Below are 23,019 nucleotides of genomic sequence, written 5' to 3' on the forward strand. Positions count from 1 at the left end.
AAAATAAACTCTTGACCTGTCGTGAGCTGGGAAGGAAAGAGTGATTATGTCTGAGAACGATAAACATCTGTCTGCTGTGACTCTATCGCTGAACCCTAAAAACAGTTTCCTCTGAGTTTCTCCACTTCATTTAAGTATTGGAGACTTTTCCACTCAGGAATGTTGATGACTTGCCCTAAGAAGAGCTCAGTTTTGTTTCTTACAGACTGGTGGTTTGTACGATTGTGCGGAATAAATGTGTCCCGCAATGATGTCCCCCGAGTCATTGCCTGTGAAATTGAGGTGGGTAAATGTTGACAGCATGATGAAGACTTTGCATTTCCACACCATTATAAATAAATACATAAATAAAACAATGATTGTGTGCAAACTTTATTTGGTGTAAAAAGCTGCTTCCAAAGGCTGTTTCAGAGGATTGCTTTGTTGGCAACTTACATGTAAACATTTTGTTTTTGTCAATAGGATAAAAGTACAAACAGTTATGAACCAGAGCAGAAGCAGTAGTGAGACAAAAAATCTGCTCACATTTAGTGCTCTTCATTCCATCATCATGTAAATGTAATAAACACACGTGTTTCACATTTGTTTAAGACAACATACAGCAATAAAGAAATATGCCAACCATAAACCAATATAACATGACAATGTTTAACATTTCAAAACAAACACTGGAAACTCAATGCTTAAAAATACAAAAGTAATTTGGCAAATGCCCACATGATAAAAAGCAAAAGTTGCGATTGGCCAATCAGAAGTTCAGTTAGCTGAATGTTGACCTCATTCTGTTTATTCTAGAGGTTCTTTAAAAGGTCAGCCTTCCATTTTGGAAAAAGCTGACTGACCTATATTCATTATTTTAAATAGAACCATTTTCATGCGGAAAGCAAGTAAGCTTCCATTGCAGGTTTTACAGACTCAAACCGTTAAGGAATATCCTTCAGCAACACTCCGGTGTCCTTAACTCACACAGCTGACATACAGTAACACTCACTAGTTTAGGTCAGGAAAGACTGTCCATCACCCGCAGTGGAAAATTCTGTCTCTTGTTTTAAGGCCCAACCCTAACCCTAATTTTATATATTTTTTAAATGGTGCGCAGTGTAGTACGGCACACACAGTACATTGACGCTTTGGTTTTCTTTTAAGAATATGATCTTGGGATAAAAGTGCTGACAACACCAGGACATAAGGGTCAAGTGCAGGCTAAACCTTTGTTGGATTTCATCTGAGTTTTGTGGACTTGGATAATGCTTTTGTCGAGGAAATGCTTAAGAGAAATGTCCCTATCATCATTATAATCTAATTGAAATGTTTCAATTCCACAGTACATTCATCAACTTTGCTTTTTTGTGATGTGCACCATATGTTATAGCCTATTAATAACATACTTTGAGGTACTTGTAAAGCAAATGTGTTTACTGGTGATCAAAGTGGAAAACAAAATCTGGGATCCGGTTCATGAATTCCTGTATATGTGCCCCTGTTGCACGTTGACCCTGGTTTAAACATGTGGAAGGCACAGTTGTAAATCCTTGATACCTAAACAGCATTGCACCATATGGTCCATGGGATCCTTGTATTTGGTACAGTCCACAGCCAGTATTCAAAGATGTACTTGCTTGACAGAAGTCCAGCTGCTGTGTTGCAGTGCTTCCACTATCCAATGTCATTAGCAAAAATAGGGCCTTACATGTAGTTCTAACTCTGCGAGAGAGCAGTGCTTTCGTTGTCTACTGCATGATGACATCAGGTTCGATGTTAAAGAGCAGGTCATCATTGTCCCTCCTGACCTCCAATAGCAGCGCCGTTTCTTCCTGTAGCGCCCCCTGCAGGTCAGCTGTGGCCATCAGAGGCTTGCCATTCAGCTTCACAATGATGTCACCATCTTTGATCCCGCCTCTGGAGACAAGGACAATGATAAAGAAAGTATTGTAAAAAGGTAAAGCATTAATTTCACTTCAGAAATGAGTAACACTGCTTTTATTTGAGGAACACATAAATAATGTAGATCTACTTCTCTGCAGGTGAGTGAGGAACAACCTCATGGACATAAATCCCACTGGTGACATTAGGGAAGTCTGGGTTCTGCAGTTTTAGCTCTTCGATTAACCTGGAAAAAGCATATATACAGTCTCTTAAAGAAAGTCTATCTAGGTAAACATTATTATCCCAAATAGGGAAAACCAACCTTGTATTAGGCTAAGATAGGCCTTCTTTAGAAAAAGAATGACATTTCCTCTTCAGTTTTCTCACAAGCCACTACATATTGTGTTTATATGAAAGAGTTGTTGAGAACATATCCTGAACATATGTAAGAAGAAACATACCTAATAGTTTGGCTTGTTAGATAAAGTTTCTGGTCCAATAGTAGCTTCTTATTAGAATGTGTAAATAACCTAACTTTTACCAGAAAGAAAGTTTTAAGTATTTTTAAACACTGTAAAAATAAAGTTCAAGCTGACAAGCAGCCAATTCAGTTAGAATAAAAAGAACATTTCTAGCAGATAAATAAAGTTTGTAAGGGTTACAATTTAGGGTGTTTTCTAATCAGTAAATGTGAATAAAAGAGGACCCAAAATAGATCCCTGTGGGACACCTTCGCTTCCTTCTTTATTTTCCATATTTGCCAACTAAACAATCATATTAGTCAGTTCAGACTTACGCTTGTGTGATGGTCAGCATCCTGATCCCAATGAACCGCTTCTTTACTGACCTCACATCTGTAAGAGACTCCAGTTAGTTTCTACATATTCAGCAGGATTCTCACAGGTGTTTAATCCTAGCATGGCTCACCTTTGTTGTGCTTATCTAGAGACTCATTGAGGAAGCGAGTGATCCTGTCGGAGGGAATGGCAAACGAGATTCCTGCTGCAACCTTCAAGGTGTTGATGCCGATCACCTCCCCGTCCTCGAAAAATAAAAAGACACAGCAATAAAACATCAATGTTGTACTGTTTGAATTTTGTTAGGATTTGTTTCTTCTTCAAGGCAAGTTACAGGTATTACAACTGTAGAAAAAGTTACTTAGTTTGCTATCCAGGATTAAGAGTTCCGGTTTGGGGCAGCGCAAAGCTAGGACTCGGACATTGGCAGTATTTTCACAAGTTTAACAACCAAGCAATATCAGAGAAAGGTATTTTACAGAAATTAAGCTTTGAGGTAAGAAACAACAATCTTACCAAATTGACAAGGGGTCCTCCTGAATTCCCGTACTATAAAGAAAGACACAAAATCCAGTATACATCATGATATGACTTTTTAACAACCTTTTGAACTGCTTAACAATCATTTTTTAAACAAAGCACATGTTTTCGGCCTTCCTACAGTATATTCTCACATTGATAATAGCGTCCGTCTGGATGTAGTCCATGTCGGAGTCCCTGAGGCCCAGTTCTTTGCCGTCTCTCTGGGCGGTGCTGACGATGCCGGTGGTGACGGTGTTCTGGAGGGCGAAGGGGCTGCCGATGGCAACGACAAACTCCCCGGGCCTCAGGTCTGCACTGTGGCCCAGCAACAATACAGGCAGTTTGTTCTGGGAAGAGGAACAGACAAAGGGTAAGAGAGCACTGCAGTATCAAACCATTTCAAATTTCCAATTCACCTTATTTGCTTTGGACTGTGGAATGAAACTGGAGCACATGGAGGAAGCCCACTCTGACATTGTGAGAAAAAAGGAACTCAAGACTTTCTTGTTGCACCTCGTCTGTACTTTTGTCTAATATAAATAAGTAAGAAGGGACCAAGGAATGATCTAAATCACTATTAGCCATTCCCTTTTTGATAGCCAAAACTAGCCAGTTACATTCTGTTGTCAATTTAAACAAAGGGATGTGTAACATTGAATTTAACCAGAGGTTGCACTGCAATGTAAAAGACACTCATTAAAGCGTTAAAGAGGGAATAACTTTTAATGTTCAGCACCATGTGTTTAGATCGTTGTGTTTTTTTTGGACTGTTTCCAAAGGAGCACTTCTCTAAAACTGGTGGATAATAAAAAGTGTATGTTAGTTTTTGTAATTAGAAAGTTATAGACAGAAGAGCAAAGGTAAAGAAATATGATCCTGTTTGTCAAATGTTACATTTTTTGTTTTTCTGCTGCTCCCTTGCTCATGAATCTACCATCCACCCCATTTGAACCGTGTGCCAAAAGCTTATTCATACATTTTGCACACTCAGGAAAATAAGGTTCAAATCTGTTTTAAGAATATAACTGCCATGACTTCAGCTTTTGACACGTGAGTGCTTTAACTGCTGTTTAAACATTTCCAAGAACACAGTGTGCCAGTATGGCAAATAAAGGGTATCACAACACGACCAACAATCAGCACTTTCAACAGGCCACGATGAAGACAAATGATACTAAGTGTGGAAAACTATAAATCACAGCCCTATGATGATGATGATGATGATAACAGCTGGGGTAAATATACAATGCAAAGTATAATAAAAGGACATTTATGAATAATAAATTAACTGAAATATTACTATGCAGCTATATAATGTACTATATATATACACAAGAAAGTAAAAAGGAAATATGGGTCGAGGTCAAAGAGAAAAGGGAGTAAAAGAATGGAGCTGAGTAGAAACACATGGTCAGCAGACAGACTGAGTAACCCTGAGTAAGAGAAGGAATGAGCAGAAAGGATTTCTTTAAGGTGGAGTGCTTTGGATTGTGTTTCTTCCACTCACTCCTCCCTGTCTTGATCCTGGTCCAGCTCTCTCAGTTCTAACGCAAAGATGTCAACTGAGGTTCACTTGAGATTGTTTTTGGAAATCAGATATTCGTCCATTGAATGACCTGCCTTTTGATTTCTTCATCTCAACAAACACATCTTGTGTGGCAAAATATTGTTTCAACCCACAGCAATTTGTTTAATTTCTAGAGAACGTTTCCACACATGCAAAAAAAGGCATCTACAATGTGGATATCTTGAAACACATTCCCTCTCTCAACTCTTCATTATCAGGGCTTGATCAGGACCTACTGGATTGAGTTACTCAAATGTAAGTCCTTCAGTACAAAGGACTTCTTAAACACATTTTTAGTTGCAAACTCAACTCTAGCACCTCCGTAATCTCAAGATCCCCAGCTCTGCTATGAAAGGATAACTGTCTGTCAAGATATGCTTTCTTCTTCTTCTTATCTGTAATGACTCTAGGTTTACAATCATGGTTTGATAATGTAACATAGGTTACTTACATAAGTTGAGTAAGTGTGGGACACAAGTTCAAATAAGTCAATGTTTACTTGTTTGTTTCACATGGGACACAAACGGTTTTCTCCTGGGTGATTGTCCTGTGTCCAAGCAACTCTGCCACAATTGTTATATTACATCACCTGATGTCCTCCTTTACTCCCATCATAATTTACCACAACAACTAGAGGTAGCCCTGTTAGTGTAAAACTGATTCTAGTGTGATTGGAGAATGGAGCGTCATCATTTGACTTGTAGTTCCACTGCACTAGTATTTGACGAGTTGATAGAGATGGAAGGCATTCCAATTCTCGCAAAACTTTGAATGATAGTGGGAGAAGGACAAAGAGCAATCTAAACTTTCTCAGGTCGTGACAGCAAATCTGGTTTACTGGAGGGGGGATTTAGTATTTCCATTCAAACCAAAACCTTAATCTAATAGTGTTATAGCCTAATACTAACCATTTGCATGATGCATGCACAGACCTTGATCTCGGGTTTGAAGAAGCTAGATTTTATCGTCAAAAATATTATTGAAATTTGGCTGAATAGATAACAGATGCCAGGCTTATCAACTGTGTTGAAGTTCTGCCCGGTAAAACAACAAACTACTAAAACGCCAGGTGGGAATTTACGTAAGAGTGTCACACTGAGAACATTCCCCTACAGTATAATCCCTTTGCTGGTAAGCACTGTGGATGTCTCAAGCTGGAAGTATTTGGGGTCACCCCAGGGGAGGTTTGAGTTCTGGTGTGACCCCACCCTTCAGTGTTAACACCACTGTGATCCTGGACACATGACACACACACACACACACACACACACACACACACACACACACACACACACACACACACACACACACACACACACACACACACACACACACACACACACACACACACACACACACACACACACACACACACACACACACACACACACACACACACACACACACACACACACACACACACACACACACACACACACACACACACACACACACACTAATAGTGCTGACCTTGAAGAAATGCCTTGATGAATTACCCTGCTGGAGATTAACTGCAGGGAGTGCTAACGGAGGCCATGGGGCGAGCGGACCAACGCTACTCTGAGTCATCATTGTAAACAGAAACTGTGTTGTTTATGTCTAAAGTTTATCCTAAGGCTTTACAGACACGTTGGAAGCATTTTCTATCTCAAATAAACATTTACCTTATGTTTTTAATTGGTTTTTAAACTTGCTTTATAGCATATGTGTTCTCTTTTATTGATGCTACAACCCTCTACCCTCTGCTGTTGGTGGCATAAAGGTCCTTGGAGCCATATTTGAAGAACGTCAAGAATGTTTGATGACCAGCTCATAAAAACACTGCTCAACAGCACCACTAGTGGTCAACACCAGGGCTGCTTCTACAGTCTACAGTCCACTAGATTATGGTGGCAAACGTTAGCAAAAAAAGATTAGGCAGTGATATTGCAACAGGTAATGCAGCCTAAAACCAACAGTAACAAGGAATTCATCTCAATAAGTAAACCTCTGCGAAATTAAATAATTATTAGTATTCTTGCAAAACTTGACCAGGCCTTTTTAAAACAACAGGTTATTACGTAAGGTCATTACAATTCTAGTAGCAATCTGACAGGCACTCAATAATGGCTGGATTTTATAAAATTGTGTACACACATCAAGAACACTTCCATAAAGCATTAAACTAAAACACACTCCAAGAATGTGTCACTTGTTTTATACATGTGGGTGTTCTCTGGGATTAGACAAATTACTGTTCCCAGTACTTTCCTTAATTCTTAATAAATATGTATTGAATTCAATGCTGGATCCTTTCTGTGTGGAGTCTGCACCGGTTTCCTCCAGCAGTCCAACAAAATGTCACAAAGACAAATGTGCAGCTCCAAAGAATGGCTGTAGGTATGAATGCGAGCACTAGGCTAATGGATGGATGGACCTTTCAACACAGTCCGATGTGAAATGTAGTTCACCTCTTCATCTAATGGACATGACATTGGACAACTCAAGGGCCCACCTGGAATTGAGAATTTTACTTTATATTTGAGTTTTCCCAAATCTACTTCAGTTGTACACTAGATGTTGATCTAAAGCACATCTGGTTTGGAACTTTTATCTGAGTTAGGCTTAGCATGCCAGAAGAAAATATAAAACATTTGGGCAATCTTGTCTTCCAGTACTGGAGATGGAAATGTGACCCATCACTTGAAAGTTTAAATGAAAGATGCATATCTTTGCAGGACCACTTAATTTGCATTGACCAACTTTACTTTAAGTACTGTTTTTGTGAAAGGTTATTTGACTAGAATGGTCTTCCTCCAACTGGCCGCAGTTCTTTTGTATTGCTTTTTAAGGAAATCTCATAAAGTCATACACTCACCTGTGAATTGATTTTGATTGTAGCGATGTCTGACTTTTTGTCAATGTCTTTGATGTTGGCTTCATATACATCCCCATTTTGCATCTGGACCTTCAGAAAGAATGGAAGGAATAACCATATTAAATACAAAAAATAATTCATAGCATATGACAGGATTTGGTTTCATCCATTTGTAATAAGTTGGCTTTGTTTAGGGTACAATATAACTGTTTGTTGTTCATTTTCTGCAACTTGTATAGTTGAATGATGTAGTATAGTATTTAAAATGAAGTACAAATGATTAAACAGCATTTCAGTACCTTGAGGTGCTGTTGACCGGACACTGGTGTAGTGCTGGAGACTACGTGTGCATTGCTTACAATCAGTCCGTTTTCTGACATCAAAAACCCAGATCCACTAGACAGAGGGATGTTCCGCCCAAAGAGAGGATGCCTGGGGTACGATAACAACAAGTTGGCTGAACTAGCTTCATAAAATTAAGTGCTCAAATATTGGTAATCCCATTATCTGAAGTTTAACGCTTAGGATAATAAATAGATAACATTTTTGTTTTATTTTAACAACATTTTAGAAGAGAATAACTTGTATTTCAAGGTAATACATTACATACTAATCATGACTCTCTGGACATTATATAAAGTGTCTCCATATGTGGACCAGAGTAAGCCCCACTAGAAATAGGATATTACATCTACCATATGAAACTCCTTCGCTTAATCATAATGGCAACGTTTTTTGTTATGGATTCTAAAAGTGTACCTTTTAAATGTATCATCACACACATGCACACAGTTAGTACCTGAGAAAGAGTTCGATGTGGACCACAGCAGGAGCGATTTTCTCCACCACGTCGGCTATGAAGTTGAACTTGTAACGAGGACTGGCAGCATTTGGATTACCTATACTGGCAAGAATAATTATGTATTTTAATAACCAGTCAATATCCATATGTGGTTAGGGTTAAAAGAAAGGTAAACCTGGGTATCATCTACACATGATTTTGGGAGAATATGGGTTAGGCCAATGATGTGAGTTTAGGCTTTATATAATATAAATAGAAAACAATATGGGATCTATGATGGATCCCTGGGGCACTCCAAAACAATACTGGGTAAACAGTTGTGAAACTCATAGTACTAAATAAACTATGGAAAAGCAGAACCACTGACACCACTTTTTATGAGCAGCTTTTTAAAATAGTGAGTACATTTGGATCAATGGTAATTACCACTGTTTTATTGTGTATTGTAATTTACCCATTAGGATATACACTGGGCTAAGTGTGCCATACTTAACAGTCTCTGTTGTTGGCTCGTAAATCCTTTTTCTCTGAGCTTCCTGATTTCATTCCTGAAATATGCCCTCAAACTGTCCTCTCTGCCCCACTGCCCTAACATTAAAGGTCCCATGTCATGCTTTTCCGCTTATTACCCGTCCCCTTCTGTGTTATGAAGGTTTTTCTGCATGTAAACGGTCTGCAGAGTCACAAACCCTCAAAGTACACCCTGTAGCGAGAAAAACTCTAACACAGAAAAGACCCGTCTGTGCTGCCCCAGAACGCCTCATTGGAGATTTTTCTTTTTCCATTGTTTACTTCCTGGGTATGGTGACGTGCCCATACCCAAATGGACCCATTGGTCCAAATGGACCAATCCGTGGAGCTCCTCACACACACACACACTCTTTTAGCGGCGAAACTGTGGCGCGCTTACACTGTAGGTGTGCCGCGTTTGGGGGTGTGGGGGGGGGATGCAGGTGCTAGTGGAGCCTCGCAGATGGGGCTGCTGCAGCCCCCTCAGCACTCAGAAACTCCCAAGTCACTCATCCTCAATCATTTGAGACTTGCCGGTCAGTCATCCATATCTTTTTGAGTTCACCACGCCCGTAGGAATGTAATACTCCAGTGATGTTTAAAGTTTAAACCCAGACAAAATAAAAGGTTTGGGATCAAAGAGAAATGTAAATAGAGTCTGCCACAACTGTAGCCTGCAGGGACTTCCTGTTTCCTCAGCTCATATCTGTGTGTGTGTGTGTGTGTGTGTGTGTGTGTGTGTGTGTGTGTGTGTGTGTGTGTGTGTGTGTGTGTGTGTGTGTGTGTGTGTGTGTGTGTGTGTGTGTGTGTGTGTGTGTGTGTGTGTGTGTGTGTGTGTGTGTGTGTGTGTGTGTGTGTGTGTGTGTGTGTGTGTGTGTGTGTGTGTTTCAGATTATTGTAGCCTCCTGAGGGGGGATTTCTTGATGATTGTAGCAGTCAGTAGGGAAATCTGGTTCACTAATCAGCACTGGCCACTCTGTCTGCCTGTCCAACACAACATATCCCATCAGCCACTGCTCAGACTGGCAGGACATATGCTTTTACTGTATGTGCTTTTGTTAAAAGGATGATTCCAAATATTTGTTGACCCTTAATCATTCTTTAAACATCAGCAACAGGCAAATGTTTCTTCAAAAATATGTTAAACTAATGGAATGTTTTCCATGTAATTTATTGGGCACATGCATGCACCCCCACCAACAAAGGCCTTTCTATTTTGGACGCTCAGTGACCTTTTGTAAAGCCATGCCAGAATTGGGTAATAATGATATAATTTGTTTTGAACTAAAATAAAGTGAACCTAATATCTGGAGGAGATGAGGCTGAAACTGATGGTCTACCTTTGTTTGGAACATTGTGGTAATGCGTTTGGCTGTATTTCCTCCAGGCAGTGGTCATGCTCTACTTTTACCAGTTTACCACATGGAAAGTTCAGATTGCACAGAGATGAGGAGAATTCAGGACATATGAAGAGAGTAAAACAGCATGTAGGGAAGTACGTGTAATTATAAAACGGCCATTAACTTTTCTTCCCGGTTGGTTTTTAATGGAGACAGTAGTCTAATAAATAGCTGGGAACTGCAGGCAGGAGCATCTTACTCAGTGTGACAGAGGAAATGAGAAACATGTACGAGAATGAGGATAGGAGAAGGACTATAAAACAGCAGATGCTGGCATTGTTCCACAAGATACAAGCCAAGTGTGTGCTTGTATGTGTCTGCCATCATGATCACTTTGTATTTCCTCCGCCAAGAAAGTTCTGTTTTTGTCTGTCAGGATTACGGAAAACTGCTGGCCCGATTTTCATGAAACTTGGTGTTATGGTGAATAATGGGCTAGGGAAGAAGCCATTTAATTTTGGAGTGGATCCAAATCACAGGCAGATGAACAAATTCAGAGACCTGGTGTGCTTTAACTTTTGTTAATATTGCAAGATTTTTGCTGTTTTGACATGAGGCGCTTTCACACCGCAGTACTGTTCCCACAAAGGTTCATCAGAACTTAGTTCATGAGAACTCTTTAGTTCTCATGAACTAAGTACAGATCGCGTTCACACCGGAATAAGTCCCTGGGCAAATGAAGCCACTGACGTCACTTCTTCTTCTTCTGCTTTGGGTTTACTGGCAGGCCACAAACAACTTCACGGCGTATACTGCCACCCGAAGTCCCCGGCCGGAAGTTGGGGACTGGCTTCAGTAGAAGCTGCTGGGACTCCCAGCAGCTTCTACTGAAGCCTTCCGAGTAAATCGCCAGAACACCAACACCTCCTCATCTCCACCGCTCCCATGTTTTATTTTGTGTTGCCATAAATTAGTCTCTCTCCGTTTGTGCGCTGGGCTAATGCTAATGCTAATAATGCTAATGCCGAGGATAATAAAATGGCGGCTTCACAAAACTTTTCTGAGTTTTACGGGGCGTGGTTTGCAATCCGCCCAGCCCATCGAAATAGGAACCTTTTTCTCCCACGAAAGTACCTGCTCTCTAGCAGGGTTAGTTGAAAATGAATTATTAATTAATTAATCATTAGTTTAAAAGGGGGTAAAAAAGTTCTCATGAACTAATTTTGGTTCAGGATTTTTTTGGTGTGAACGCAACATTTCGGAACTATATCGGAACTAAAGTGGGAAAAGTACTGTGGTGTGAACGCGCCTATGGGGTCAGAATAATTCAATAATCAAAGATTTTCCAATTAGGAAGATTCACATAAAGGACCCCTCAAGCCAGAAGAACTCAAAAACAGACATCAAATTAATGTTTATAATCTCTGAGATAAGATAACACACATGTTCTTTGTAGCGTAGATTTTGTTTCCATATTATGATTTAAGCTTGTGAACACACTGAAGAAGGAATAATGACTTCCCAACTCGGGAAGAAATTGGGACGATTCCAGCAGCATTGGAATGCACCATTGGCCTCAGCAGAGGTCCACTCTCTGAGCGCTAGATGACAATTTATTTACACTCTACTGTAGCTGAGTATTCACTTGGCACAGAGTCATCTCAGTGCTCAGATGGCTCCTCCACATGACTGAAAAGCAATGGAGCAAATAAGTAAATGGAAGGATCTCTGATACTGACTTTGAAGCATTGGTTGAAGGAACCAATAAAAACGTTATTTCAAGCTACATCCCAAACCGACTTCTTCCTGAATGACAGCAAACTGAGTGGGAATTCTGCCGTCTATCAGGTTGACAACATCCTTACTAGTTGTCACATGTCTTGAAGATCTCACAGCTCAGATAAATAAGCTACTTTTAAATGATGAGTACATTTTGTTTAGGACTTTCAATAGGTAAGGTGAAGTCAAAGTAAAAATGGTGGGGATTAGTGGTAGAATGCCAACTTTTCCACATGAGCACTAAACCCAAAGTAAAACTGACGCTATAGGATTTTCACTTTTGGTCATAACTGATATTTTGACTTGATGTAGGCACTAGAGACATTTTTATTTTAGTATTGCTAAAGTCAGTGGAACTCATCGTCTGAGAACCATGAACATCTATGCAAAACTTGTACCAAACTATGGTTCCATACATGAGATATTTCACAGCATAAATTAAAACGTTGACCTCTTGGTGGAGCTATAAAAGTGAGCAGATCATAAGATTCATCCCTTTATACACTGCTGTATGGCTACAAATCTCAAATCTAGATCTACTGCTCAGTCTCTGTGAACCCTGCAGTTTGTAGAGGAAATTATGGAGTCAGATTTGGGTCAATATTCTCGCGCGTAAAACAAGCTACTCACGAGCGGAAAATGTGCTTTTACACGCGCATAAAATGACCCTCACGCGCAGATTAAACCCCCGCGAGCGGCTCTGCGCTCGCTCGCGAGAGAGACAGCCCTCTTGCTTGCTCGCAGGAGTGTCAGCCTCGCGGAGTCTGTCTATGCGCGCGTGAAAAGTTTCTGGCACTTTGGGGCGGCAGCAAAATCAGTTGGACGAGATTTAATGGTAAAGTTGTCCATAAAAAACTATTATATTCGTAAAGTGTACAGCTAATATATATATATATATATATATGATTCTGTTTTCTTCAAGGTTGTGTCTTCCTGGTCGAATGTACTTATTGTAAGTCGCTTTGGATACAAGCGTCAGCTAAATGCAATGTAATGTAATGTAATATACATTAATTTGATATAAAACAATATATTTTTCAGTGGGCTGTGTCCGTCGAAAACTGCTAGCTACTGTCTGCTGTACGCACCTAGATTTTGCTGCCGTCACTGCTCGGCTCTTGGTAGTTCAGGCATTTATCAAACCTGGCAACCCCGGGTTTCCTGGCAGCTGTCAATCAAAGTCCAGTGGCTCCGCCCCAAAGTGCCAGAAACTTTTCACGCGCGCGTAGACAGACTCCGCGAGGCTGACACTCCCGCGAGCAAGCAAGAGGGCGCAGAGCCGCTCGCGGGGGTTTAATCTGCGCGCAAGGGTCATTTTATGCGCGTGTAAAAGCACATTTTCCGCTCGTGAGTAGCTTGTTTTACGCGCTAGAATATTGACCCAAATCTGACTCCATAGAAATCCCCACTACCACACATCTGCTGAGATATAATCTCCTCACATCCTTTCATGAAGCAGCTCCACTCCGACAGAAACACTGTTTACAGAGCGAGGCCTGCACATGAACTCTTTTAAACCCTCTGATTAACTCGGTTATTAATTTTGCAACAATGTCATCACTATCACTGACATGAGCCATCATGAACGAACTTATGCTAATCATAAATCTATCCATCATAAATCTATCCATCATAAATCTATCGATTAGATTTATGATTAGAAAATAATAGAAGTAGACATGTGGAGATTATCCGGCTGAACAAAACGTGCATTTATCTAACAGGTTCGTTTTCCACAGACCTTATTTCCAGCTATTTTCTAAAACCCTGTGGAGACATCCCATTGCTTTCTGTCGAGGGAACCCGAGCGCAGCTTACTTCCGGGTTTTAGGACGAGTCACTGCACCTCATGTATAGAGTGGCGAAGTCACGCCCACCTTATTTCGGAAAAATAATGTATTGAAGTCAATGGAGAGAGAAAACGTATCTTTCGATCCCGTTTGAATTGTGCCATGAATTACACATATGATGTTTGTCAATCTTAAAAAATCATTTCCATGTCAAAAAAGTCAGTTTGTCGTAAAACTGTTGAAATATAAGACTATGAAAAATACGCAACTAGAAAGACTACAAATCCCAGAGTGAGTAAGTGTTGTCACAATTGTTTTCCTCCACTGAGAGATAGCTAAGATCAGCGCCATATAGACAGAATCTATCTATATGGCGCTGGATAAGATAAGATAACTTTAACAAGATGCCTGTGTGTTTAGTACCAGGTTGTTATCATACCAGCAATGGGTCTTGCTCGTTCTTTCGCTTCCCGTCTGATGAAAGGACCAGGAGTGGCTGGATCAAGTTAGCTACCTAGCTAGTAGCTAGCACGTTAGTTAGCATTACAGCCTTGTCATTTGTATTAGCCTTAACATGAAGTAACATTAAGTAACCCAAAGTGTTAAACAGTAAGAGTAGTAGTCATATTTCGTGAACCCTTTGAAGAGTACTGTCACCGGTGTGATCATTCTATAATACACCATTTAAGCCCGGGGGAGAAATGCTAACGCTACATTAGCATCTGCGATCTTTTCTACTTCATGCTATCTGCACAAATGGTTGACATTAAACATTAAAAAGACCAGGCAGTTCAGAGAGAATCAAAGGAAGGCAGGCAGGCAGCTTTGCTTGACATTCTTCTGGACGTGTTTCATTGTGGTGATAGTGAGGGTAGTCAATCCTTTTGTTGACAAGACAGTAGTGACGGCCATCTTGGTGACGTGTGTTGTTCTGCGAGACCAGAGATGTAGTTCATTGAGTGTTTCACACAAACACATTTGTTACTTCACAATTTTACGACACATTTTAATTTGTTTGGCTTGCAAAATTATCTTTTAAATTGACAAACATCATATGTGTAATTCGTGGCACAATTCAAACGGGATCGAAAGATAATCTTTCTCTCTCCATTGACTTAAATACATCATTTTTTCGAAATAAGGTCCAATGGAGTTTCACCGGAAGGTGAGGGACTTCGCCACTCTATAAACCTCACAGTGGGCGGAACTTGTCATAAAGGACGCGAAAAGAAAGCCCGCCCATTTAGAGGGAAGATATGATTGGTCAATTGTACTGTCATTTGACATTACTCTCTCATTGAGTTACTATAGCTGGCCCTCTGTGAATGTAGAGAGGGACCAACAAGCTCTCCCGTCTTCACATAACTCGCAGAGACGGCATTTAACCCTTCACATTCCAACAGAAACTGAACAGGCAGATTCGAAGGATTTATTTCTTTGGAAATATTATTTTAAATACAATTAAATCAAGTTATTTTGGTAAAAATAAAACGTTTTCAAATATAATTTTTTAGAATATCTTAGGCCCGCCACTGACTCTGGGTTTGGGTCGAGGAATTATCTAGGCCAGTCTGAAGGAAAGAATAACAACTTTTACCATAGGTGTGGTTAATTCTCACTGTCTGCTATGTTCCAAACAACTGCTCATGATGTGCTTTAACAGGCTTTAAAACCTGCACCTCGCCCTAAACCAGTGTTCATTGGAGCTATGACCCATTACTTGGGTGACCGTTAATCCGGCTCTTATTAATGTGGAGGAGTTGAGAATATCAAAAGGGCACTGCTCTCTTTAGGTAGGGCCAAACTCTCCTGATGAGTCAACTTGATATACTGAAGCAGCAGACTGCTGGACGTCACCCACTGTTTAGTGAATTCAATTTGTCTCGAGTTTGTTATTTTTGGCTGTAGCCATGTTGTTCTTTTGTCCGTCACTATCTTGGTGCTTTTGGAACAAGAAGTGACACAATAGGCTGGAGCTAAGTACAATTGAATGTGAAATAGTACTTTTTAAATTGAAAAAGTTTCAATTATTGGAGAAGAATTTAAATGGGCAATTAAGAACAACCTCATTAGGAAAATATTTCCTAAGGTCATCTCTTATCAAGAGAGAACTGTTTCTCATATACAATCCTACTTCTTTTTTCAACCAGTGGACTTGCTGGTTGCCTATTAGAGAGAATGCAAGTTTATTGCGGGAGGCGTGTGGGGCAGAGGACTAGTGCGTTGGTGTTCGGATCAGGGGAGCACAGGTTCAAGCCCCACTGCAGTCAGCATGTCGTTGTGTCCCTGAGACACTTCACCCCAAATTGCTGCTGTGGGGATTGCCCACAGTGTTGAGTATGTAAGTCGCTTTGGATAAAACATGTAACATGTAATGCACTTACATTGTTCAGACCTGCATGTGTTAGCTTGATAGTAAGACCAGATATTATTTTTTGTACGCATACGTAACATAAAACATTCTGTAAGGATCTATACAGATGTTCTATATGTATCCATTTAATTTCTTCTTAGAAACTTGTCAGTGCTTTCTTGAGGACGAATTATGTACAAATGTGACTGTGTTTACCCATCTGTATTCCGCCAGTTCAAACTCCGTGTAGGCCTACTTACTTGAACTTCCAACATCACTTAAAATTATAAGTAGTTTTAAAAAGGGCTCTTCTTCAGGCGCTATTAATAATCAATCAAACCTGTTAAGTGCTTCTGTTTACCAAATAAAGCCTTAACGCATGAATCATACCTGTGCTGTTCTCACACGGTCCCTTCTGGATCTGGGTGATGCCCGGATGTCCCTGCTGCAGAGCCTTCCTGCTGGTGGCCTTCAGCTGGCACACGTTGCCGTACGACTTCCCGTCGCTGCCACACACGTCGTTCCTGAACTTGCACCGGCAGAATCCCTTGGAGAGCCGCTTGCTGTTGGGCTTTTTGCACTCCAGCCCGTCCCCGCAGGGCAGGTCCTCCTTGCGGCCGCACGGCTCCAGCTCGGCCTGCGCGCACACCAGGCAGCAGTTGCAGCGATCGGGCACGTAGCCGCTGGGGCAGCTAGGACTCGGACAGGTACTCACATCGCAGCGCGTGGGACACTTGGCTTTTGGCTCTGCGCTGGCACGCTCCTGGAGGTACAGGAGCACAGCGGTGTACAGCAGGATCTGCATTTCTAACGGAGGGTTTGGTTCGGATAAACAAAAAATAAGTTTACGCAGAGATCATACTCCCCGGTTTGCCACGACTCATCACTTTCTGGAGACTTTGCAGATGGAAATCCCGAAGCATAAAGGACAGAAAGACAAATGGCTTCTCGATGTTACAACATAGGCCTACATCAGAGTAAAACGATCCTGATGATGTTAAATCGGATGGTGCAGCTTGTTTATATCTTGGAGCCGCGCGTAAAAGTGCGTCCAGAGGCGAGGATGTCCAGTGGAGAGTGACTGAGGTGTTTCTGTCTTTTCCTTTGCACAGGCAGAGATCCACTCACATCCACTCTGCAGAGTGAGCGCCTCTACTGCAGTGAGCCGGCCGGGGGGAGGGAGGAGGTGGGGGGGAAGCTGCGCTCATGGAGGCGGGGCCACGGAGCTCATGCAGATTTTGACACCTCTGTTACCGTGCATGACCTCAGAATCACACATCAAAGGCACAACCTCCTTATTTCTGGCAAGTCTCGTGTCAGTGAGTGGCTGTTAGTTACCATGGCAACACCCAAAGTTTTATAAATATTGGGGACATGAGTGCAAGGGCCTCCACAATGCAAAAACCCCTTCATTTTTTGAATACATGTCATGCAATCTGTCAAATATAAATGTATATCCCATGATGCTGTCTCTGAACATAGTGATACATTTTTACTTTATTTGTATGAGACATTTTTCCAAACATGGATGTACTGAGCATTTTGATATTTTTTAAATACATTTAAACAATCATGTTCAGAACAGGTCTTTCTTACTTAAAGTCAAATTGTCAAGGCACCAATATATGTACCCAGCTCCTTAATTAACTTATATAATGATGGACACATCTAGGATGAATGCAATCAACATGTAAAATACCCACATATCTTTTGAAATGAATAATCCAAATGTCTTAGGGCATAATAACCTCAGTCCTCGTGTTGGTCGGCGTATTTTTGGAACTTTGGAAAGAGCCAGGCTAGCTGTTTCCCCCCGATTTTACGTCATGACACCAGCTTTATTCTAATGACATTGATAACCTTTTGAAAATGAAATAGGTTGAACTATTCCTTAAACGTAAACACATGCAATCACTGTATCACCATCCATCCATCCATCCATCCATCTTCTCCCGCTTATCCGTGGTCGGGTTGCGGGGGTAGCAGTTCCAGCAGAGAGCCCCAAACTTTGTTTTCCCTGGCCACATCAACCAGCTCTGACTGGGGGATCCCAAGGCGCTCCCAGGCCAGCGAAGAGATATAATCCCTCCACCTGGTCCTAGGTCTACCCCTTGGTCTCTTCCCAGCTGGACGTGCCTGGAACACCTCCCTAGGGAGGCGCCCAGGCAACACATCCTCACTCCCAGGTCGGCCTATGTTGACGTTATGTCAAGTCCCCTGTGTCGGCTTTTTCCAACGCAAGGGGGTGGCCCTTAGCGTACATTTTCAACTTTCCGGGATGTCCATAGGCTTCTATATAGCTCCTTAAACGTATGTTGTAGACGACTTGAGATCGCGAGCGAATGCTACCCGCTGATCCATTCTCACAGCGCTTATCAACCTTTTTCTTACTCAATATCAAGCCACACTTATTGTTTTTACTTCTTTATTTTAATTGAATAATGTAGGACTTTTGTTGCCGTCAGTTATGGGGAGAGTAGGGGCTCAGAAAACTGAAATCTGTATTGTTTCATCGTTTTTTCCTTCTAATGTTGTATTCTTTTCTAAACCACACACTGTTATTTACTCAACAATAACACACAATTATCCTTGTGTTTATTTATTTGTTTGATTAATAAACACAAGTTGAGTCCGTCAGGACCGAGGGTCGGAGCAGCTCATAGTAGTTGCTTTAGAGAATTGTACACCCGGAAGTAAGTATTCTCTCCGCTTCGCTTAACAAACCCCGTGATAGTCCTCAAGCTCTGTGATTGGAGAGTGTGCCGAGCGTCGAACAGCACTTGAAATGGGATGGAACCACGGCAGACTGTCCAAAATTGAACGGGTCCACCGCGTCCCCCCCTCCCCCACCCCGTCCCCAGAACTACACATGCTGGCTATTGTGTGTTTCGCAACATGCTCTCTATCTATGGCAGGTCTCTACTGGGAGTTGTAGTTTTAAAAGACGTTTTCGTATTTCCCATAATAAGAAGTTGCCAGTTTTAAACTGTGTACATCCCTGGAGGTTTAGGGGATAGGAAACACTCACATTTAAAACATATAATTAATAAATGGGTGAAAATTGCTTGTGCCCATAATGGGCAGCATTAATGCCAGCTAATGTCAGAAGAGCTTTATTTAACGGCTGGTCTTATGTCTGTGACCCCTCCTGTTGTTCATTGATAACATTACATTACATTACATTAATTGATAAGCCTGAAACATGCACTTGTCAAGGTTCAGAGGCACATTTTGCAAATCGATCATCTTAAGATAAGATATACTTTATTGATCCCAAGTTGGAAACATTTGCGTTACATCAGCATGTGTAACGGTTGTAAATATGCAGTGGTGTTTATTTGTAAATCATTTAGTATAATCACACAAATTCTGTGTTTTATATTTAATAATTCTGTGTTCTTTATTTATTGATTGTTCAATACCTGACAAGGCCGGAGATGAAAAACTTAGGTCGCAGGTTCTTCAACAGTGCATTACAAGACATCTATCAATATGTGTGTACCTCCACCATTAAACTGTCGTATTCTGCACATTTCTTATACTATCTACATACATCTTATAAGAGTATAATACATATGTATAATATCAGTTAAAATAAGTGCTTACACATACAGTAGTTAACATTGCAGGAAAGCAATATATTAGTACTTTGTCAGGCTTAATATTTATACCCCCAAAGCTTTTTTCTTATTCAAAATAAGACCTTAACCTAAAGTATTCTTTAATGTTTAAATAAAGCCTTATTAGTTTGTCTGTCTGTGTCTCCTATTAATATCTAATAATAAAAATAATACATTTCAATAACGTGCTTTAACCACCAGGTGTCCCTTTCTATCAGCTGTGCACCCTTATGGTGTAAATATAGCCTATCAACCAATTGGATCACATATCAAAGTCAGCCGAATTAGTGTTGATACTGCAAGGAGACGTATTGTGTGAAGAGAAATGGAAGATTTTGTTTGATTGTTGATATATTTATGATCCACGTTACATATTCAGTTTCGGCGGCAGTTGTTCCTGTTTGTCTAGAAGTCTTCTCACCAGGGCTCTATAAATAGAGAACTACGGCAGATATGTAATATTTAATGCAGCCGAACCGTGTATTACAATGCCGTTATGTGATGACTTTCAAAGAGAAAAGCAAGCAGACTCGGAATAAAGTATCATTTTATTTAAAAAAAATGTTTTCGTATTTCACATCAACAGGAAGTCCGGTTAACTAAAATGTCCGTGCGGAACAATACCCCAACCCATAGATCCGTGGGTGAATAATGTAATCACCACATTGCACACATCCCTTCACATTTAAATTTAAATGTACATTAAAGTATTTTGTGAGGCCTTCTAAAATGTTTTAAAATATAATTAGGGTTGTAGTTGAAGAGTTTGTAAATTATTGCGTTGGCAACGCAATCGCACAACGGCACGTCCATTAATACAGATACTGATACAGATTTCAGTTTTCTGAGCCCCTACTCTCCCCATAACTGACGGCAACAAAAGTCCTACATTATTCAATTAAAATAAAGAAGTAAAAACAATAAGTGTGGCTTGATATTGAGTAAGACAAAGGTTGATAAACGCTGTGAGAATGGATCTGCGGGTAGCATTCGCTCGCGATCTCAAGTCGTCTACAACATACGTTTAGGGAGCTATATAGAAGCCTATGGACATCCCGGAAAGTTGAAAATGTACGCTAAGGGCCCCCCCTTGCGTTGGAAAAAGCCGACACAGGGGACTTGACATAACGTCAACATAGGCCGACCAGGGAGTGAGGATGTGTTGGCCCAGGTGGCATCCTAACTAGGTGCCCGAACCACCTCAACTGGCTCCTTTCGACGCGAAGGAGGAGCGGCTCAACTCCGAGTCCCTCCCAGATGACCGAACTTCTCACCTTATCCCTAAGGGAGACACCAGCCACCCTGCGGAGAAAACACATCTCGGCCGCTTGTATCCGCAATCTCGTTCTTTCGGTCATGACCCATCCTTCATGACCATAGATGAGGGTAGGAACGAAAATGGCCCGGTAGACAGAGAGCTTTGCCTTCTGGCTCAGCTCCCTTTTCGTCACAACGGTGCGGTAAAGCGACTGCAGTACCGCTCCCGCTGCTCCGATTCTCCGGCCCATCTCACGCTCCATTGTTCCCTCACTCGAGAACAAGACCCCGAGATACTTGAACTCCTTCACTTGGGGTAAGGACTCATACAAACAGGATTGGTGACAAAGCGCAGCCCTGGCCCAGGCCAACCCTCACCGGAAATGGGTCAGACTTACTGCCGAGAACCCGGACACAGCTCTCGCTTTGGGAGTACAGAGATTGGATGGCCCTGAGTAGAGACCCCCTCACCCCATACTCCCGCAGCACCTCCCACAGTAACTCCCTGGGAACCCGGTCATACGCCTTCTCCAAGTCTACAAAACACATGTAGACCGGATAAGCGTACTCCCAGGCCCCCTCCAGGATCCTTGCGAGAGTAAAAAGCTGATCCGTCGTTCCACGACCAGGACGGAATCCGCATTGTAATCACTGTATCACCATACAAGTTAAAACAGGATGTCTTAGTGGCAAGCTACAGTAAGAAGAGTTACCCTTGTTACAACAGTAACTATGGATGACATGTAGTCCCTCTTCTCTGTTGTCCCTGCTGTGCCTCCCCCCAACATCGTCACCAACTTCACACTCCAGGAGTGTTGTAGTGAAAAGCTGCCTTAAAATCTGGAATCAGTTCAGGCGGCACTTTGGGCTACAGATAACACCTGTCTCTGCCCCAGTACATTCTAACCCTCTGTTTACTCCATCAGTCATTGACAGGGCTTTTTTGATCTGGAAAGACCTAGGGATTGTTTCAATAAAACAGCTTTACATCAGTGGCATATTTGCTTCCTTCGACCAGCTAACTCAAGCTTTCAATTTGCAGCGCACTCATTTCTTTAGATATTTGCAAGTCCGCAATTTTGTTCGCAATCATTTTCCTGGCTTCCCTGCCCTCCCTCCTTCTACTCTTGTTGATACAATACTTGATGTTACCTGTTGTAAACTGTTTCTTTGTTGATACCTTGTTCCACAGTATTCAACTGTGTATCAATCTCACTCCATGTAGGAGGTGTATTGTATGTCTGTTGCGTCCCCAGCTGACCCAGAAAGCGACGCAGGTTCTGGTCCAGGCTCTCGTCATCTCACGCCTAGACTACTGCAACTCCCTCCTGGCTGGTCTACCTGCATTTGCCATCCGACCTCTGCAGCTCATCCAGAATGCAGCTGCTCGCCTGGTCTTCAACCCTCCTAAATTTTCCCACACCACGCCGCTCCTCCGCTCCCTTCACTGGCTTCCGATAACTGCTAGAACCCACTTCAAGACAATGGTACTTGCGTACCATGCTGCGAATGGATCTGGCCCTTCCTACATCCAGGACATGGTTCAACCGTACACCCCAGCACGTGCACTCTGCTCTGCATCAACCAAACGGCTCGCTGCACCCTCGCTGCGAAGGGGACCCAAGTTCCCATCAGCAAAAACACGTGGGTTTGCTATCCTGGCTCCAAAATGGTGGAATGAGCTCCCCATTGACATCAGGACAGCAGATAGCTTACACACCTTCCGGCGCAGACTGAAAACTTATCTCTTTCGACTCCACTTCGAGCGATAGAACTATTGACAAAGCACATATATACTAATAAAGGGCTGGCTTATCTAAAGCCAGTTGAGTAGCACTTTAAATGTTTTTGCTCTATGTACTTATATGATTCTGTTTTCTTCAAGTTTGTATTTTGTTGGTCGAACGCACTTATTGTAAGTCGCTTTGGATAAAAGCGTCAGCTAAATGCAATGTAATG

General features: G+C 41.6%; 1 protein-coding gene across 1 annotated transcript; it reads right to left on the bottom strand.

The window, feature by feature from the left end:
• Nucleotides 1–356: 356 nt before the first annotated feature.
• Nucleotides 357–17,321, bottom strand: htra3b (HtrA serine peptidase 3b). The gene is made up of 10 exons (XM_034231925.1): nt 16,574–17,321; nt 8,409–8,508; nt 7,909–8,041; nt 7,610–7,699; nt 3,338–3,532; nt 3,180–3,212; nt 2,794–2,908; nt 2,663–2,720; nt 2,015–2,110; nt 357–1,899 (listed from the first exon to the last, which is right to left on the bottom strand). Exons 1-10 carry the CDS (start codon nt 16,986–16,988, stop codon nt 1,731–1,733), a joined length of 1,404 nt encoding a protein of 467 aa, XP_034087816.1. The 5' UTR covers nt 16,989–17,321; the 3' UTR covers nt 357–1,730.
• Between the last annotated feature and the right edge of the window lie 5,698 nt (nt 17,322–23,019).

Source organism: Gymnodraco acuticeps, unplaced genomic scaffold, assembly GCF_902827175.1.
Source record: "Gymnodraco acuticeps unplaced genomic scaffold, fGymAcu1.1, whole genome shotgun sequence".
Taxonomy (NCBI): domain Eukaryota; kingdom Metazoa; phylum Chordata; class Actinopteri; order Perciformes; family Bathydraconidae; genus Gymnodraco; species Gymnodraco acuticeps.

Bases quoted from the DNA above. Each gene is read 5' to 3' on its own strand.
- htra3b (XM_034231925.1), bottom strand. From the start codon at position 16,988: ATGCAGATCCTGCTGTACACCGCTGTGCTCCTGTACCTCCAGGAGCGT. The intron at 2,909-3,179 runs GTAAGATTGTTG...TTATTTTTCGAG, and splicing joins GAGGACCCCTTGTCAATTTG to GACGGGGAGGTGATCGGCAT. The intron at 2,111-2,662 runs GTAAGTCTGAAC...TGCTTTTTCCAG, and splicing joins ATGCTGACCATCACACAAGC to GTTAATCGAAGAGCTAAAAC.